The sequence below is a fragment of the Macaca fascicularis genome, chromosome 14, assembly GCF_037993035.2.
Source record: "Macaca fascicularis isolate 582-1 chromosome 14, T2T-MFA8v1.1".
In the NCBI taxonomy this organism is placed as follows: Eukaryota; Metazoa; Chordata; class Mammalia; order Primates; family Cercopithecidae; genus Macaca; species Macaca fascicularis.
In genome coordinates, this window is record NC_088388.1 from 4,550,471 (window position 1) to 4,564,773 (window position 14,303).

At 56.9% G+C, this 14,303-nt stretch overlaps 1 protein-coding gene across 11 annotated transcripts in view; it reads right to left on the minus strand.

The window, feature by feature from the left end:
* ANO1 (anoctamin 1) overlaps positions 1-14,303 on the minus strand; it is a 198,184-nt gene that overhangs the window by 75,994 nt on the left and 107,887 nt on the right. For 6 of the 11 annotated variants that reach the window (XM_005576975.5, XM_045372306.3, XM_015434332.4 and 3 more), the window contains exons 4-7: positions 8,341-8,439; positions 7,369-7,520; positions 5,442-5,496; positions 2,816-2,867 (exon numbers count right to left, since the gene is read on the minus strand). In XM_005576975.5, coding sequence (XP_005577032.3) covers positions 2,816-2,867; positions 5,442-5,496; positions 7,369-7,520; positions 8,341-8,439 — 358 coding nt within the window. Of the gene's footprint in view, positions 1-355; positions 422-2,815; positions 2,868-5,441; positions 5,497-7,368; positions 7,521-8,340; positions 8,440-14,303 lie in introns of all 11 variants that reach the window. The other 5 variants (XM_005576974.5, XM_015434331.4, XM_005576973.5 and 2 more) reach the window with 1 other exon arrangement.

Consider the following 14,303-nt stretch of genomic DNA (forward strand, 5'->3'; position numbering starts at 1 on the left):
CCAGGAATGACAGGGCACAGCCGGGTTATTGATCTATCAACTAGGAGATGACGGAACACATGCTCGATTGGCAGAATTAGGAAGACACAGAGAAAACCCCAAGAGGCGACTCCGTCTCAGAGGCAGGCGGTGTGAGCGGACCGTGGCTTCACTGTCACCCCAAGCCTCCGATTCACCAGCCCCCCCACCTGTCCGAGGCAAGCCTGCAGATGGGGAAGGTGGGATGTAAGCGGTTAGAGAAGCTGAATCATGAGGAAACATACGGATGGAAAAATTGATGGTGTCAGAAAACACACATACAATTCGGAATTAGATTTTAGATTGATTGGGAAAACCGGAGGAGGCCCACACTTACCATACTTCCCACATTTCCGCCTTTTACTTAGAAGGGCGGAGTCCTTCTTTCTTCCCTCGCCTTGCCCTGTTTATACATTGGCTATTAGTGATGTGGAAAGGCCTGACAGGACCAAAGCTACATTTGGGGCAGCAAGCGCAGGTGGCCAGCGATTCTGGCGGACTCACGGCCGGCCAGTGCTCCTGGAGGCAGTGGAATGCTGGTGGGGCCCCTTTTTATGTGGCCCCCAGGGCCACATAAAAAAACACCATGGGCACATTATAAAACACCACGCCTGTGTGTCCTAACACGTGTGCATGCAGGCACCCAGCCCCAGGAGACTGCGAGAGAGGACGGGAGAGCTAGGGCCATGTGTAGGAAAGGGTTTCCTGGAAATCTGATCTTGCTCCAAACACATCGTGGGGGTCCAGCCGGGTGGGGGCGTTTCCATGGGACCCTTTGCTGCTCATGGAACCGCCTGCTTGGCTGAAGAGGCTTCCTAGGCAGTAAGAGCGTTTTTCACAGCAGCCTGGGCGGCCCACCCTCTGAGACTCCACCTGATAGCGGTGGGAAAGTGACCTCCTGGAGTCCCCTCAAAAATGGGCCATCTCTGTGGTCAGTGACCTGGAATGATCAGGGGACCTGAGGGATGCTTAGAAATCAAAACCAGAGGAAGGGGTTTAAGTCACATGTGTGAGTGAAAAGTTTGTCTGCAATAGAAAGTGGACATAGGACCTGATCCAGGCTCGCTGGCCTCCTTCCTGTTGCTGGAATGCTGCTAGCCTGGTGCTGCCTGCTGCAGGGCCTTTGCACGTGCCACTCCCTCTATCTGGAAGGCCTTTTCTCATCACAGTTCCTAAATCCCCCAGCCAGCCCCACCCTGCTCATCCTGCAAGACTATGGTACACAGCTTGGTGGGTGACGTACTTGAGGATGAACTCAGAGGTGGGTCAACTCTCAGACAAGGTGCCGTGGTGAAGCAGGGCTGAAGAGGAGGACCCACGTCTATCTGCCCTGTCACCAGGTGCAGGGAACCAGCCCTGCCACAAAACCGGTGGGAGCACAGAGACCCCATGTCCCCAGGGACCAGCCCGGGCAGAGAGCCAGCCCAGGCCATGCAGCCCGAAGCTGCTGGACTTCTACTGCAACCATACACGTTTCTACTGGAAGGAACGCTGCAGAGACCCAGGGGGAAACTGAGGTCCAAGACCTAGCCCTGGGACCAGAACCACACCTCCTCCTTACCTCTAGTGACCTTTCCAAGGCTGTGCCCTGGCAGCAGCGACCTAGAGGAGCAATTTCAAAAACCCAAACTCCCGACGTCACCTTCTTTTCTGCCTGACCTCACTGCAGTCGTGTGGACTAGGGCTTGGCCATTCTAGAGGATCTCAGTCCTTTTGACCCTGGATGGGACTCCTCCACACTCCCCTTGACTTAGGACATGGACTTAGAGACTTCGGGCCTGCAAGGGTATCCCTGTGAGTGACCACAGGCCATACGGTCGGGGGTCAAGCAGCCACCCGAGCAGTCAAGGGTTCGTCTTCTTTCTGTCTCCCGGGACTGACCCCAGGAATTCAAGTTCTGAGCCGTTGACTCCCACTGCTCTCCATTTTTACTTCCCACGGCATTCCTGCCACCACAGGAAGCCAAGGCAGCAAGATGGTCCCTCCCGTATGCACAGACTCCAGCTCTCACCAGACCTGCTGTGTCCCCGGGGAGCCATGGCCTCGTCATTTCAGAGGCTTCTACAGAGTGATGGATGCTACCCTATGGCATGGCTCTCAGCAGAGCAAAAGACAGCTCAAGAAGGAGGGGAAGAGAGGCCGGAAAAGGCATTCCTTTGCTCTGCAATGTTTTGGCTTTCACAAACTGCCTGCAGCTGTGGGCAAGGGACCTACTGACGGGGGAGGTTCCCAGCTACACAATTTAATCAGGAAGATTTTGTATCTATGGCTTAAGGGGTTCTGGAAACTGGTACCCAGGGAGCCTGGTCAGGATGGTTTTGTGGCAGCTTCTGGAATCAGGCTGTCTGTACCTGGTGGTGCCTCGTCAGGGGCCCTGATTTCAGCAAGCCCTGGTGAGCTTTTAAGGGTCTGGAACACCGCACGATGTCCCCTGGCTGGAACCCCGATTACTTCCCACGGGACCGTGAGGGTTAAGAGAGGGCCAGGAACCCCCAGTCACCCCTAACGCTGGTCTATTTCCAGCCTGGATTTACCGCCCCTGCAGGGAGAGTCTGCCACACAGCTGACAAACCGCTCAGGCCAAAGTGAAGGATGCGTTTGTGTTTAAAAGTGCTGGGCCATAAAACCGCCCTGCACGCTCCCAACCCAGCCCTCCTGTCTGAAACTGTTACACAGGCTTAAATCAAAACCCTCTTAAACACCCCAAGCCGGCTGCCCGCCTCCCACAGAGATGACTCGGAGGCGAGATTCCCACTTGGAGACCAACGCTGATCTCAAGCCCCAAAAACATGCTTACCCATGCTGTACTTGGCCTTGGTACACGTCGTTCTCTTCAAGATCTCATAGACCTATTGCAGAGACAAGAAGGAGGGGTGAGTAGTTACTGAAGGCACCTCCCACCAGCAGAAACAGTCTGTTGTGGCTGGAGAGGACCTGGTCACACATTACCCATGAAGACCTCTTTGGTGCTATTTTCTAAGGAAAGACAACGGCCTTTATTCAGGGAGGGTTGACCCAGCTGAGGGCTCTCAACACCGTCAAAGGCTTGAGATCCTCAGGGAGAAACAGGTACCACCTGCAGTTCCCATCGTTCACTTCCCACTTTCATTTGGGAGTGATGGCAGCTGGTCCCAGCAAAGCACTGTTATGCTCTCCTGGGCCTAATGCTGGTGTCCTGTGTCACAGCTGTGCCACATACCCTGCCTGGTGGGTTTACAGCACCCTAGTGCTGAGAGCTGAGTTGGAACAGCACCACCCCGTGACACAACCCTGAATGTTCTAGGACTCTGGGGGATCGGGGGTGGTGGCGGTGAGGCGGGCCTTGGGATCCATTCCCCACGGCGGCAGGAGGTGGCCACCATCGGGCTCTGGGTTCCCGGTGCCTGGGCAGAGCCCTGCTGAAGGGATCCCACCCCAGCCGCCTGCCCCTTGACTAGTGAAATATTTTGTTTGGTGGCCTCGGCAGCTCTGGCTCGGGAGTCTGTCTGCCTGGACCCTGGTGCCAGCTCTGCCATTTGCAGCTGTGTGATTTTGGACCAATGACATCACCACCCCAGCCTCAGTTTTTCAATCTGTAAACTGGGGTGAGAAGAACTGGTCCTGCTATGCAGATGTGCATTTCAGAGCACACCAATTCTGCCTCTACTCTCTCAGGCAAGGCCAACGTCCTTCCAGTGTCCCCAGGCCCAGACCATCTGACCTCTTCTCCTCTGCCTCCACCGGACCCACCTGTCCCAACAATCCTGCCCCCTGGCTGCCTCTCTCACTTTCCGAAACCACTCCTGAAGCCACAGGGCCTCCGCCCTGGCTGTTCCTTCTCCTAGAAGCACTTGTCCCCTTCAGATAGGAATAGGTCCAGGGTCTCGTTAACAACCAGGCCCTAAAGCCACCACCTTCCCGGCGGCTCTGTCTTCCAGCTCGGCTTGCCTCTCCCCACCTGCCAGATTATAAATGTCCTCAGTGCCTCTTTTCTTCCACCAGGTTCGGGCACACAGCAGGTACCCAATACATCCCTGCTGAATGAAGGAAGGAATCACCCACTCAGCTGTTCTCCATGGCTCCCTCCCCATCATCCCTCAGATCTAATCGGTCCTGACCTTGCCGATTCTCTTGTAACCACCTCCTGCCTTCCACATGTAGTTGTGGCCCCCATTGATGACCACTGCCATGAGCCCTCATCTACCAGTCACCTGCCCTCCCACAGCTGGTCACTGGCAGTGATCCTTCTGGAACAGATCTCACCATATCCTCAACCTTGCTCCACAACCTTCTATGGCTCCCCAGTACCTACAGGCCAAAGGTCTAAAACCCAAGACCAGCACAGTGGGCCTCTCCCTATCGAGCACTGCTGTTCTCTGACTCCTATCCACTTGCACACTGGGCCACCCCAATGCCAGGAGAGAGTGAATGGTGTGGAGGAGAGGAGTGGGGAAGGGCTGTTACTCCTCCACGCCTTTGCCTAGAACCTCAGCCAACCCTACATGCTGTTGGATTTTGATGACTATTAGGCCCGACTAACCAAGGCCAAAGCCATGAATTCTCAGTTTCTTTGGAGCATGTTGGCCATGTAGAAACTGGCCTCCAGGGTCTCTAGGAGAGAGATCCCCTCCTCCCCGCCCCAGATCTGCCTGTCCCAGCAGTGGCTCAGAACCCCCGTGCTGCTGCGACCTGCACCACCTTCCCGCTGGCTGCCTGCCAGTCTCAGGTGGTGGTCATGAGGAGCAGTCGTCTGGACAAGGTCGAGCTGCCTCCTCCCAGCTCTCTGTCTCTGCCCAACCAGGCTGGGCTTTCTGGGCGGGGAAGAGAGAACAACAGCAACAGTTTGGCTGCCAGGTTAATTTCTTGTTTAGATTGAAGTTGGGTCCTGAGCCATGCACAGCCCTAGCTTGGCTGGTGGACAGGTTGGATAAACACGGAGCCAGTGCCTTGAGTAGGGCAGGGTGGCCTGTTCAGATTTCAAACCTCAGTTGGCTCCTCTGGCAAAGGCCTGGAAAGAGATCTCAACCCACATGCCTTCGCCTCCATCACCCCCTCCCTCCTGCCCACACCTGCCTGCCCCGAAAGCCCCGCATCGTGGATTGATGGTCAGGCACGTACAACCCCACCACGAAGAGGCTCTGAGAGATGTGCTGGGAGCTGCACAGATCCAGAAACACCGACCTCTGAAATCATTCCAGGGGTCTGGCTTCCCTCCTGCTTTCCCGAGCTCCGTGCTTATTCCCTTCCTCTGAGCTGCCCCAGCCTGGGGCACGACTATCCCCTGGGCCCCTCGCTGCCCTCTCCCTTTCATTATTCTAATTATTTCTGTCACAGACAATTAGAGCCGGTTTCCACCGGGAGGAGTTTCACCAAAATGAAATTATCATCTGGATCCCCAGGGCCACCTTGCCAGGGAGCCGTTTCCAGGCGCGCGAGATACTTACAATCGTACTCCGGGTTTTACTGTCAAAAAACGAATCCTTATCAGACAGGTCAAACCTGTGGAAATACCAGGAAGGAAATAAGACACAGTTCACCAGAGCCCGTGGTTCTCCGGGTTTCAAGGCCCCGGGAAACCATATTGTCCCCATTAGCGGCGACTGCGAAATGGACGGAACTCTGTCCGCGCGCCAGGTATGACCCGTCCGCCCCTGGGCATTTGGAACAGTCTGTTTCACCGCCCCTGCACCCGGGCGCAGCCTGAGACCCACACAGGTGGGAAGTGACCTAAGAGGCAAGTATGGTCAGACCACCCCCCAGCCCCCCACCCCCCCACACAGCCCCCCCGGAAGATCCCTGCTTCCTTTTGGTGACATCCTCAGCGGGCAGTTTTGAAAGCCTCTGCTTCAATAAGGTGGGGGACAGGGGCAGTATCACCGCCACAGGCAGACAGTTCCAACCTTGAAAACAATCTCCCTTCCAATGGTTTGGGTCCTGATGGGCTGCATAGGGATGGCCCAAGGCTTCCTGAGGGTGGGGGGGCATCTTGGGAACACACTCCCTGCTCTCCCTGCGCTCCAAGGCTCTTGGGGGAGAGCTGGGGAGGGTGCCTGGGTTTCCACCTCCACGGAGCCTGGAGGTGATCCCAGCCCTGGCCAGGCAGTAGGGCTGACAGTCAACCCAGGGCAGAGACGAGGGAGGTTGGTGGGGGTCCTGGAAGGAGGGCGGTTTCCTCTAATGTCCCAAGTCCCTGTTCTGGAGCTGGAGGAAAGGGCTGGGCTTGGGGGTCGCTTCTTTCTCTCTGGTGGCATGTCCTGTCCCCTCTAGGAATGAGGACCTGGTTAAAGCATCCTGTGATGCTCATGGCTCCACCCCTACTACATTTATGAGCAAGGGCCCCTGTGAGCTCCCTGTCTGCTCTTCCACGCCCCCGACCCTGTGAGGCCGGCACTGTCCAGGAGCCCTCCTGCCCCTTGAACTTCCATCCAAAGTCCGTCTGGGTTCCCACGGCTCAAGCTTTCTATTCCCACCTCTGCCCATGCTCCAGCTCTGCCCGGTGAGGCCCGCAGAGGCCTTGCAGTCACTGCTGACCCAGGTGGCTACGCCCCACTGCCCTCGGGAGCGGAGGAGGAGGGAAGGTTCCAGAATAGGCATGGCCCTGCCAGGCAAGCCAGCTGGCGGTGAGTCCCTGGGGCCTCAGGCCTCCTGCCTAGGGATGCTTTTCAATTTCTGCCACAAGGAGTGAGACTCACTTGGGCTCAAGGCTACCTGGACTGCAGGAGGCCTCGTTAGCCAGACCCTGGAGCGGGGTGGGGTGGCGGCGGCAGGGAGCGGGCGGGAAGGCATGTCCAGACCACTGCTTTGGGGTCCTCACACAGGCCAAAGAAGTTTTTCCTGTGTCGCCAAGCAGAACAAGATTCTGTGTCCTCCTAACTCCTCAGTTAACAGTGATCTTAGAAATCATTTCCACGACGTCTTCTGGGCTCAGCAACCACCAAGCTCTTACAAGAACACGCTCGGCCGGGCGCGGTGGCTCAAGCCTGTAATCCCAGCACTTTGGGAGGCCGAGACGGGCGGATCGCGAGGTCAGGAGATCGAGACCATCCTGGCTAACACGGTGAAACCCCGTCTCTACTGAAAAATACGAAAAACTAGCCGGGCGAGGTGGCGGGCGCCTGTAGTCCCAGCTACTCGGGAGGCTGAGGCAGGAGAATGGCGTGAACCCGGGAGGCGGAGCTTGCAGTGAGCTGAGATCCGGCCACTGCACTCCAGCCTGGGCGGCAGAGCGAGACTCCATCTCAAAAAAAAAAAAACCAAGAACACGCTCTTCTTTGGCGGGGGGGCAGATAATCAATCTGCATTTCTCATGCTAGAAGGTGAAATCCCTACGCACAGGACCCTTTGGGGAGCAGGTTGGGGGTCCTCACTTACAGATGCTGCTTCTCCCGGGAGAAGGGATAGGAGAGTCTCTTCATGGTCTGGGGCCTGTGCTCAGCCACTTTGGGCTGGATGGGGTCTGTGATTTTCTGGAGCACAGAGTTGATTTTTTTCAGAAGGCCACGCGTCTCATTAATGTGGTACATCTGCAGATAAGACAAGCAATCGGGGAGCCGCGTCACCCGGCTGGACCACGATCCATGGAATCTGTTCTCAGACGGCCAGAGAACCATCCCACCCCATGCAATGGCGCGTCCTGAGAGCAGAGCGCCTGGGTGGGCCGGAATACACCGCCCCTCCCCGCCCATGCCGTGAAAGCCCAGAGTTTCAGGAGCGCCCAGCCAAAAGCACAATTACAATGCATTCCAGAGAATTTCCCCCCTAAACTTTACTTTTGCTTCGAAAGAGGGAATCCAAGTGGTCTCTGAGGGCGCGAGAAGCAGGAGGTTGATTTGCTATAGCTAGCTCAGCTTCACCCGTCCGCCTGCCAGAGTAAATACCGACTCCAAGCTAAGCTTCTGGGAACACACTGTCAAACTGCTTTTTAGATACAAGGTTTTCACAGATTAAAAAGAAAAATCCCAGTAAGCCAGAAAACGTAATTAAAGTGAATCTGATAAATTAGCTGAGATGCCACAAACACGAAAGCCCCAGGGCCCGAACTGTAACTGCGTCTGCATGTACAGACGATTCCTTGGGAGCTGAGAGGTGGGCTCTTCTGCCTGCACCACCTCTTGGTGGGGTTTGGTCTGGGGTCTGTAAAGACCGCCCAGGGCTGGGTCATCAGGACTCCGGAGCCTGGGGGCCTTGTCACGTCGAGCCACATGGTCCTCCCAGGGGTAGCCGTGAAGCCCACTAGGCTTTTTATAAAACTCAGGGCCTCGAGGTATGCATGTTTCACCGCCGGGCGTCCAAGTGACCTCTAGACTTGGCGATTCATTTCGGAGCAGAACCATCAATACCAACCTTCTTCGTCGGCATCTTCAGTTTCAGAAACTCGGCCTCTCTGCACAGCACGTTCCAGGGCGCGTGGATTTTCACAAACCCGACTCCATGGATTTTAGTCTGGAGAGAGAAGGAAGGTTCTGGGTCAGGGTGGGTGGATCTGTGTGGAAAACTACCTTGATCTTCAGATACCGCCACAACTTATTGAGCAGCTACTGGGTATGGCTGCTTTCACCGCGACCTCATTCCACGTTGACAACACTTTGAGGTGCATCTAGAATCCCCTTTTAGCAGAAGGTGGGAGGAAGTACAGGGGGCTATGGGAGCTCCCCCAGGTCACACGGGAACCTTTAAGAGCCAGGAGGGTTTAGAGGAGGATCCCCGGGGGGTACAGACTCCAAAACAAGGGGGAAGTTTTCAGGAGGGTTTAGCCGAGGGCCCCCAGAGTGGCCCAGGCCACAAAAGAGGACCTTTCAGGACGCAGAGCCCAGGCCCCTCGGCCTCCACCTGGGATCACTCAGGGACCTGTGGGTGCCTGAGCAGTGCCGAGGGGGAGATGGCTGAAGATGGTCCCTACTCTGGGCATCTTCCCCCTGTGGGTCAGGGCCACACCTCTGCCTGCTCCGGGTCCACTTCCCGGGTTCCCTTGTATCTGCACTGACTTTATCCTAAAGAGAATGGGCAGCCTGGTGCACGGGCTCGAAGGCAGGCCTGAGTTCAAGTCCAGCGCCCTCCCTAAACAGCTGCAAGCTTGGCCAAGTCACCTCTCTTTGGTCCTCAATGACAACAGTGAACAGCAGAGAGTCACCGAGCGCTGGCTGGCGAGGATGCGGCATGAGCTAGGGGCTTCATGAGAAATGACTCCATCAACCTCCATGGCCAGCTTGATGAGAAAGGCCGCCTTTACAGATGGGAACACTGAGGCTGGGGGAGATGAAGTCACCACAAACACAGGCTGCGCTCAAACACAGGCAGCCCTGCCCGGACTCCCCGCTCTTAATCGGGGATCAGGTGCAAAGATGCCCCCAACGTCTCCAGCTTTCCCTCTCCCCTCTGGATTTCGCATTTAAGAGAGTCCCTTTACCAAAGGAGCAGCATGTATACGGCCGCAACGTTTTTCCCCATCGAAGACACATGTCACATCCATCGGCCTTCCCGTCACCCTGAGACCACCCAGCTGCCCGGGGTGCTGATGCAACAAGAAGCAAGACGGCGCCGAGTCCTCCTGAGCCAGAGCTGCCTAAGGGCAGTGGGGTCCTTGGTCCCCCGGGGCTTGGGGGTCAGACCGGGGCTTCCAGACTGAAGTCCCATCCACCTCTCCTTTCCACAATTCTGAGACTTAAAGGAAGGGATGGGAAGTCTTGGCAAAAAGGCAGACGGAAGGAAGAGCGAGTGCCGGCTGGGACCTCATCCGTCCCCTCTGGGTGCAGAGCGACCAGGTGCAGGCTCAGGGCCTGACCTAGGTTCTGGACCCCTTGAGCGTTTGACACAAGTACATAGGTTCGTTGTAGCTTGTTGACAAAAAGCAATGAAGCCAGAGTCACTTGGGGATGAGTTTTTGTTTGTTTGTTTTGTTTTTAATCATTTTTTGTTTTTTTGAGATGGAGTCTCACTCTTGTTGCCCAGGCTGGAGTGCAGTGGCGTGATCTCAGCTCACTGCAACCTCCGCCTCCTGGGTTCAAGCGATTCTCCTACCTCAGTCTCCCGAGTAGCTGGGATTACAGGTGTGCACCACCATGCCTGGCTAATTTCTGTATTTTTAGTAGAGATGGGATTTCACCATGTTGGCCAGGCTGGTCTGGAACTCCTGACCTCAGGCGATCTGCCTGCCTCGGCCTCCCAAAGTGTACTTGGGGATGAGTTTTAAGAAAACAAAATCTGGCCGGGCGTGGTGGCTCAAGCCTGTAATCTCAGCACTTTGGGAGGCTGAGACGGGTAGATCACGAAGTCAGGAGATTGAGACCATCCTGGCTAACATGGTGAACCCCCGTCTCTACTAAAAAATACAAAAAACTAGCCGGGCGAGGTGGCGGGCGCCTGTAGTCCCAGCTACTCGGGAGGCTGAGGCAGGAGAATGGCGGGAACCCGGGAGGCGGAGCTTGCAGTGAGCTGAGATCTGGACACTGCACTCCAGACTGGGCGACAGAGCCAGACTCCGTCTCAAAAAAAAAAAAGAAAACAAAATCTGAAGTGGGTGAAGTCAATGTACTCAGTGAGAGCCTTGGTGGAAGCCTGTGAGTGCGACCGTCCCGGGGACCTGGGCGAAGCTTCCAGGTCCAGCAAAGAGAGTTAAACGCAGGGCCCCGGCACCTCAGGTGACCCACCGAGGAAGGGAGACCCTCCTTGACGCCCCAGCTTCATCCCATGCTTCTTCCTGATCCGACAGAAAAGCAAATGGCCATGGGGTGAATCCTGTCCTGTCACTCCTCCGGAAGCCCCACCCACAGTGGTTTATGCTGATGGTGAGGCCTCCGGCTGCATCCACGAGGCCTGCCCTACGCCATCCTCTCCCCAGCACCGCCACTCAGGTCTCTTCCGTGCTGCCCTGCTGCCCACGGCAGGCTCAGAGCAGCCGCTTTGCACATATTTATGGAATGAATGAACGAAGGGCAATAATACAGTAATAGTAATAGTAATGTTGACAGAGGCTGACATCCACTCAATGTCAGTTATGCGCCAGTCCCTGCTGCATGCATTCCATGCATATTAACTCATTTCGTCCTCACCGCAAGCCTGTGAGGCAGGTCCCATCATCATCCTCATTTCACAGCTGGGAAAACTGAGGCCCTGAGGTGTGTGCCATGCTGATCATTGTGGGATCCTCCTGCAGCTGCTGTAACACGTGACCCCAAAGTGGGCAGCTTAAAACTACAGAGGTTCATTCTCCTTCAGCTCTGGAGGCCTGAAGTCAACAGTCAAAGTGTCTCCAGGGCCGCACTCTCTCCGAAGGCCCTAGGAGAGGATCCTTCCTGCCTCTCCCAGCTTCCGGGGGCTCCAGGTGTTCCCTGGCTGTGGCCACATCGCTCCAGCTGCTGGCTCCTCGGTGGCACGGTCTCCTCTCCTCACTAGGTCTCGAATCTCCCTCTGCCATTCTCTGCTATTGGATTTATGGCCCACCTTAAATCCAGGATGATCTCATCCAGAAATGTTTAACTTAATTCCTTCTGTGAAGACCCTTCCTCCAAACAAGGCCACGTTTGCATGCTCCAGGAGCATGTGGCTCGGGGGCCACTGCTCAGCCCCTGCTCCCACCCTGAAGCTGTAGGTTGGGGTCCTGCAGGGCTTTGTGCAGGGGCCTGTCCCAGTGGTTAGGGGAGCTGTGCAGAAGCGTGGACCCAGGAGTGGGGGCCTGAGGCTGCTTCAGGGAGACAGCGGCCTGGGGACTCTTGTGGGGAGCCCAGGGCTGAAGGACGTAAGGTGTGGGTTGAGAACTGATGATCTCAGAGTGAACTGGAGGAGGCAGCACCAGGGGCTCTGGCAAGATGAGCCCAGATCCTTCTGTGGCCCTCGAGGGGCAGATTGAGTGGGCACCGTGCTTAGAGGCCTGGGATGGCGTGGCCTGGGCTGGAATCCTGCCCTGCCCCTGTGTGGTTTCCACAAAGTGACTTAACCTCTCTGAGCCTGCATTTCCTCATCGCCAACTGGGTATTACAAGACCTGTTTCCCAGCAGGGGAGCCCCTGGTGCTCTCAGCAGCCCTGGTCCAGCTGAGCCCCAGCCTGCGTAAGCACCGACTCCTTCGGCCAAGAAGCTCAAAGCCACCTCCTCAGTGCTGGGGAGCCACGGAGGGCACTGAGGCTGGAGAGGTGGTGGTCTTCCAGCCTGGTGACCCACAGGAACAGCACTGACTCCACGGGGCACTTCTGAGTCAGGAGAAAAGGCAGCCCACGTGCGGGAGAGCCTGTCTTTTCCTGTTACAGACACAGATTTATTTCTGGGCTCCGCTCGCTCACAGGCAAAGACCCAAAATATATTCCTCTGAGTCCGTGAAGATTTCTGCCTGGTGGTCAAGGAGCCGGTGCCTGCTGCTGGCCTCCCTGGGAAAACACGCACCCCTGTTTACGTGAGCAACGGGGTCTCTCCCAGGGAAACATCTGGTGAGATTCGGGAAAGGGGTCATGGGACCAGTTCGGCAAAAACACATGTGGGATGTTTTAAAGCATGGTGCCCGGACTGACCACAGCCTGTCCCCGGCAGGAAGACACTGGGAGTGACAGCCGTGTCCCCTTCGCCCCCCGCCAGCGCCCTGAGGAGTGCATTCTGCCCCGACTCTGGGCCCTCTAGCTGGAGTCTTTAAGGTTCATGAACCTACTTGGCCAAGAGCCACAGCTGTGGGGGTGGTGAGGCCCCATCTGGCCAGACCATGGGGCTCTGCAAGGGGACAGAGTCAACCCCCCAGATGGCCCCCAACCAGAGGGGACAGAAGATGCTGACCTTATTCCAGAGACTGACTCTGCAGGCGGAAACCTCCCGCTGAACCCAGCCCCAAAGAACTCTGACCTTCCTGGAATCGCTTCTGACATTTTCGTTTCAGAAGGAAGAAGAAAATCACAAACAGAAAGGACAAGCGAGTCCCCGTGGCGGATACACAGTGGGCAGGGATGCCCAGGGTTCCCCGTTACAGTCCCTGTGGCCCGAGGGCCTAGACCCTCAGTCCACACGGTGGCCCTGCGTGCTTCTATCGTCCGATCATGGCCACGGACGGGACTCCCTGCAGGGGGAGCGTGGACTCGAAATTGCTAGAAGATTTGAAGGTTTGCACCCCTAAAGATCAGACCTGGTTGGTTTTCGGGTTGCCCTTGGCTTCCTAGGGGTTGAGCTTCCTTCCTCACCTACCGTGGTCCTCACAGGCTGCTCCACACCCTGGAGGGCACCACTCAGTATGGACGTCCAGCCCTCAGTCATGGGGTCGGGGTGCTGGAGGGCGGAAGCCTGAAGGTCAGAGGGCTACTGAGAGGGGCCTCCCCAGACAGCACCTCCCATGTCAGGCAGGAACCGTGGGGTGTGTGTGCTGTGCACAGCGGTCCAGGCACCTCCTGTATTGGGCAGGAACCACGGGTGTGTGCTGTGCATAGCGGTCCAGGCCCCTCCTGTATCGGGCAGGAACCACGGGTGTGTGCTGTGCATAGCGGTCCAGGCCCCTCCTGTATCGGGCAGGAACCACGGGTGTGTGCGGTGCATAGCAGTCCAGGCACCTCCTGTATCGGGCAGGAACCACGGGTGTGTGCTGTGCACAGCGGTCCAGGCACCTCCTGTATTGGGCAGGAACCACGGGTGTGTGCTGTGCATAGCGGTCCAGGCCCCTCCTGTATCAGGCAGGAACCACGGGTGTGTGCTGTGCATAGCAGTCCAGGCCGCTGGGTGCAGAGGAAAGCCCAGGAGCCTCATCATTGTTGGGGTTTGGGCCCCGAGGCCCTTGAGCACCCACAGAACACCTGGGCAAATCCCCATTTCCCTGTTCGCAGCTTCCTCAACTCCCAAAGAGGAGAACACCCAGCCCTGCGGGGAGCCGTGCGGCCCCATCAGGAAGGCACAGGCCTCTTCTGACCCTGTCTGTCCACGAGGACGCGGGGCTGCTGTGGTCTAATCCTTCTGCCGTCAGACTCGGGGCAGACACCAGGATGCTTGGTGGCTGCCCCAAGGGGTTCACATTCTCTGCCATAAATAGGCTTTTGGGGCATGTGATGCCCAGCGCTGCATCCCTGGTCAGCCCTTCATGACCAGGCGAGTTTTCAGCAGCCCTGGCATCTGCCTGCCTCTCCCCATTGGCACCAGCTTCCAGCACGGATAGGAGCTGGAACACTGGGTCTGAAGCCAGGCTTATCTGTTTAGCTGACGGATGTGTCTCTAGGACGGGGAACAGCAGTGGCCACAGAGCAGGGGCTCAACGACATCCACCGAGTGAGGGAGAAGGCAGAGGGAAGGTTCCCGTCTTTATAAAGCGCCTACTCTGCGCCAGCTGAGGACAGCCCTGGCTTTCAGACT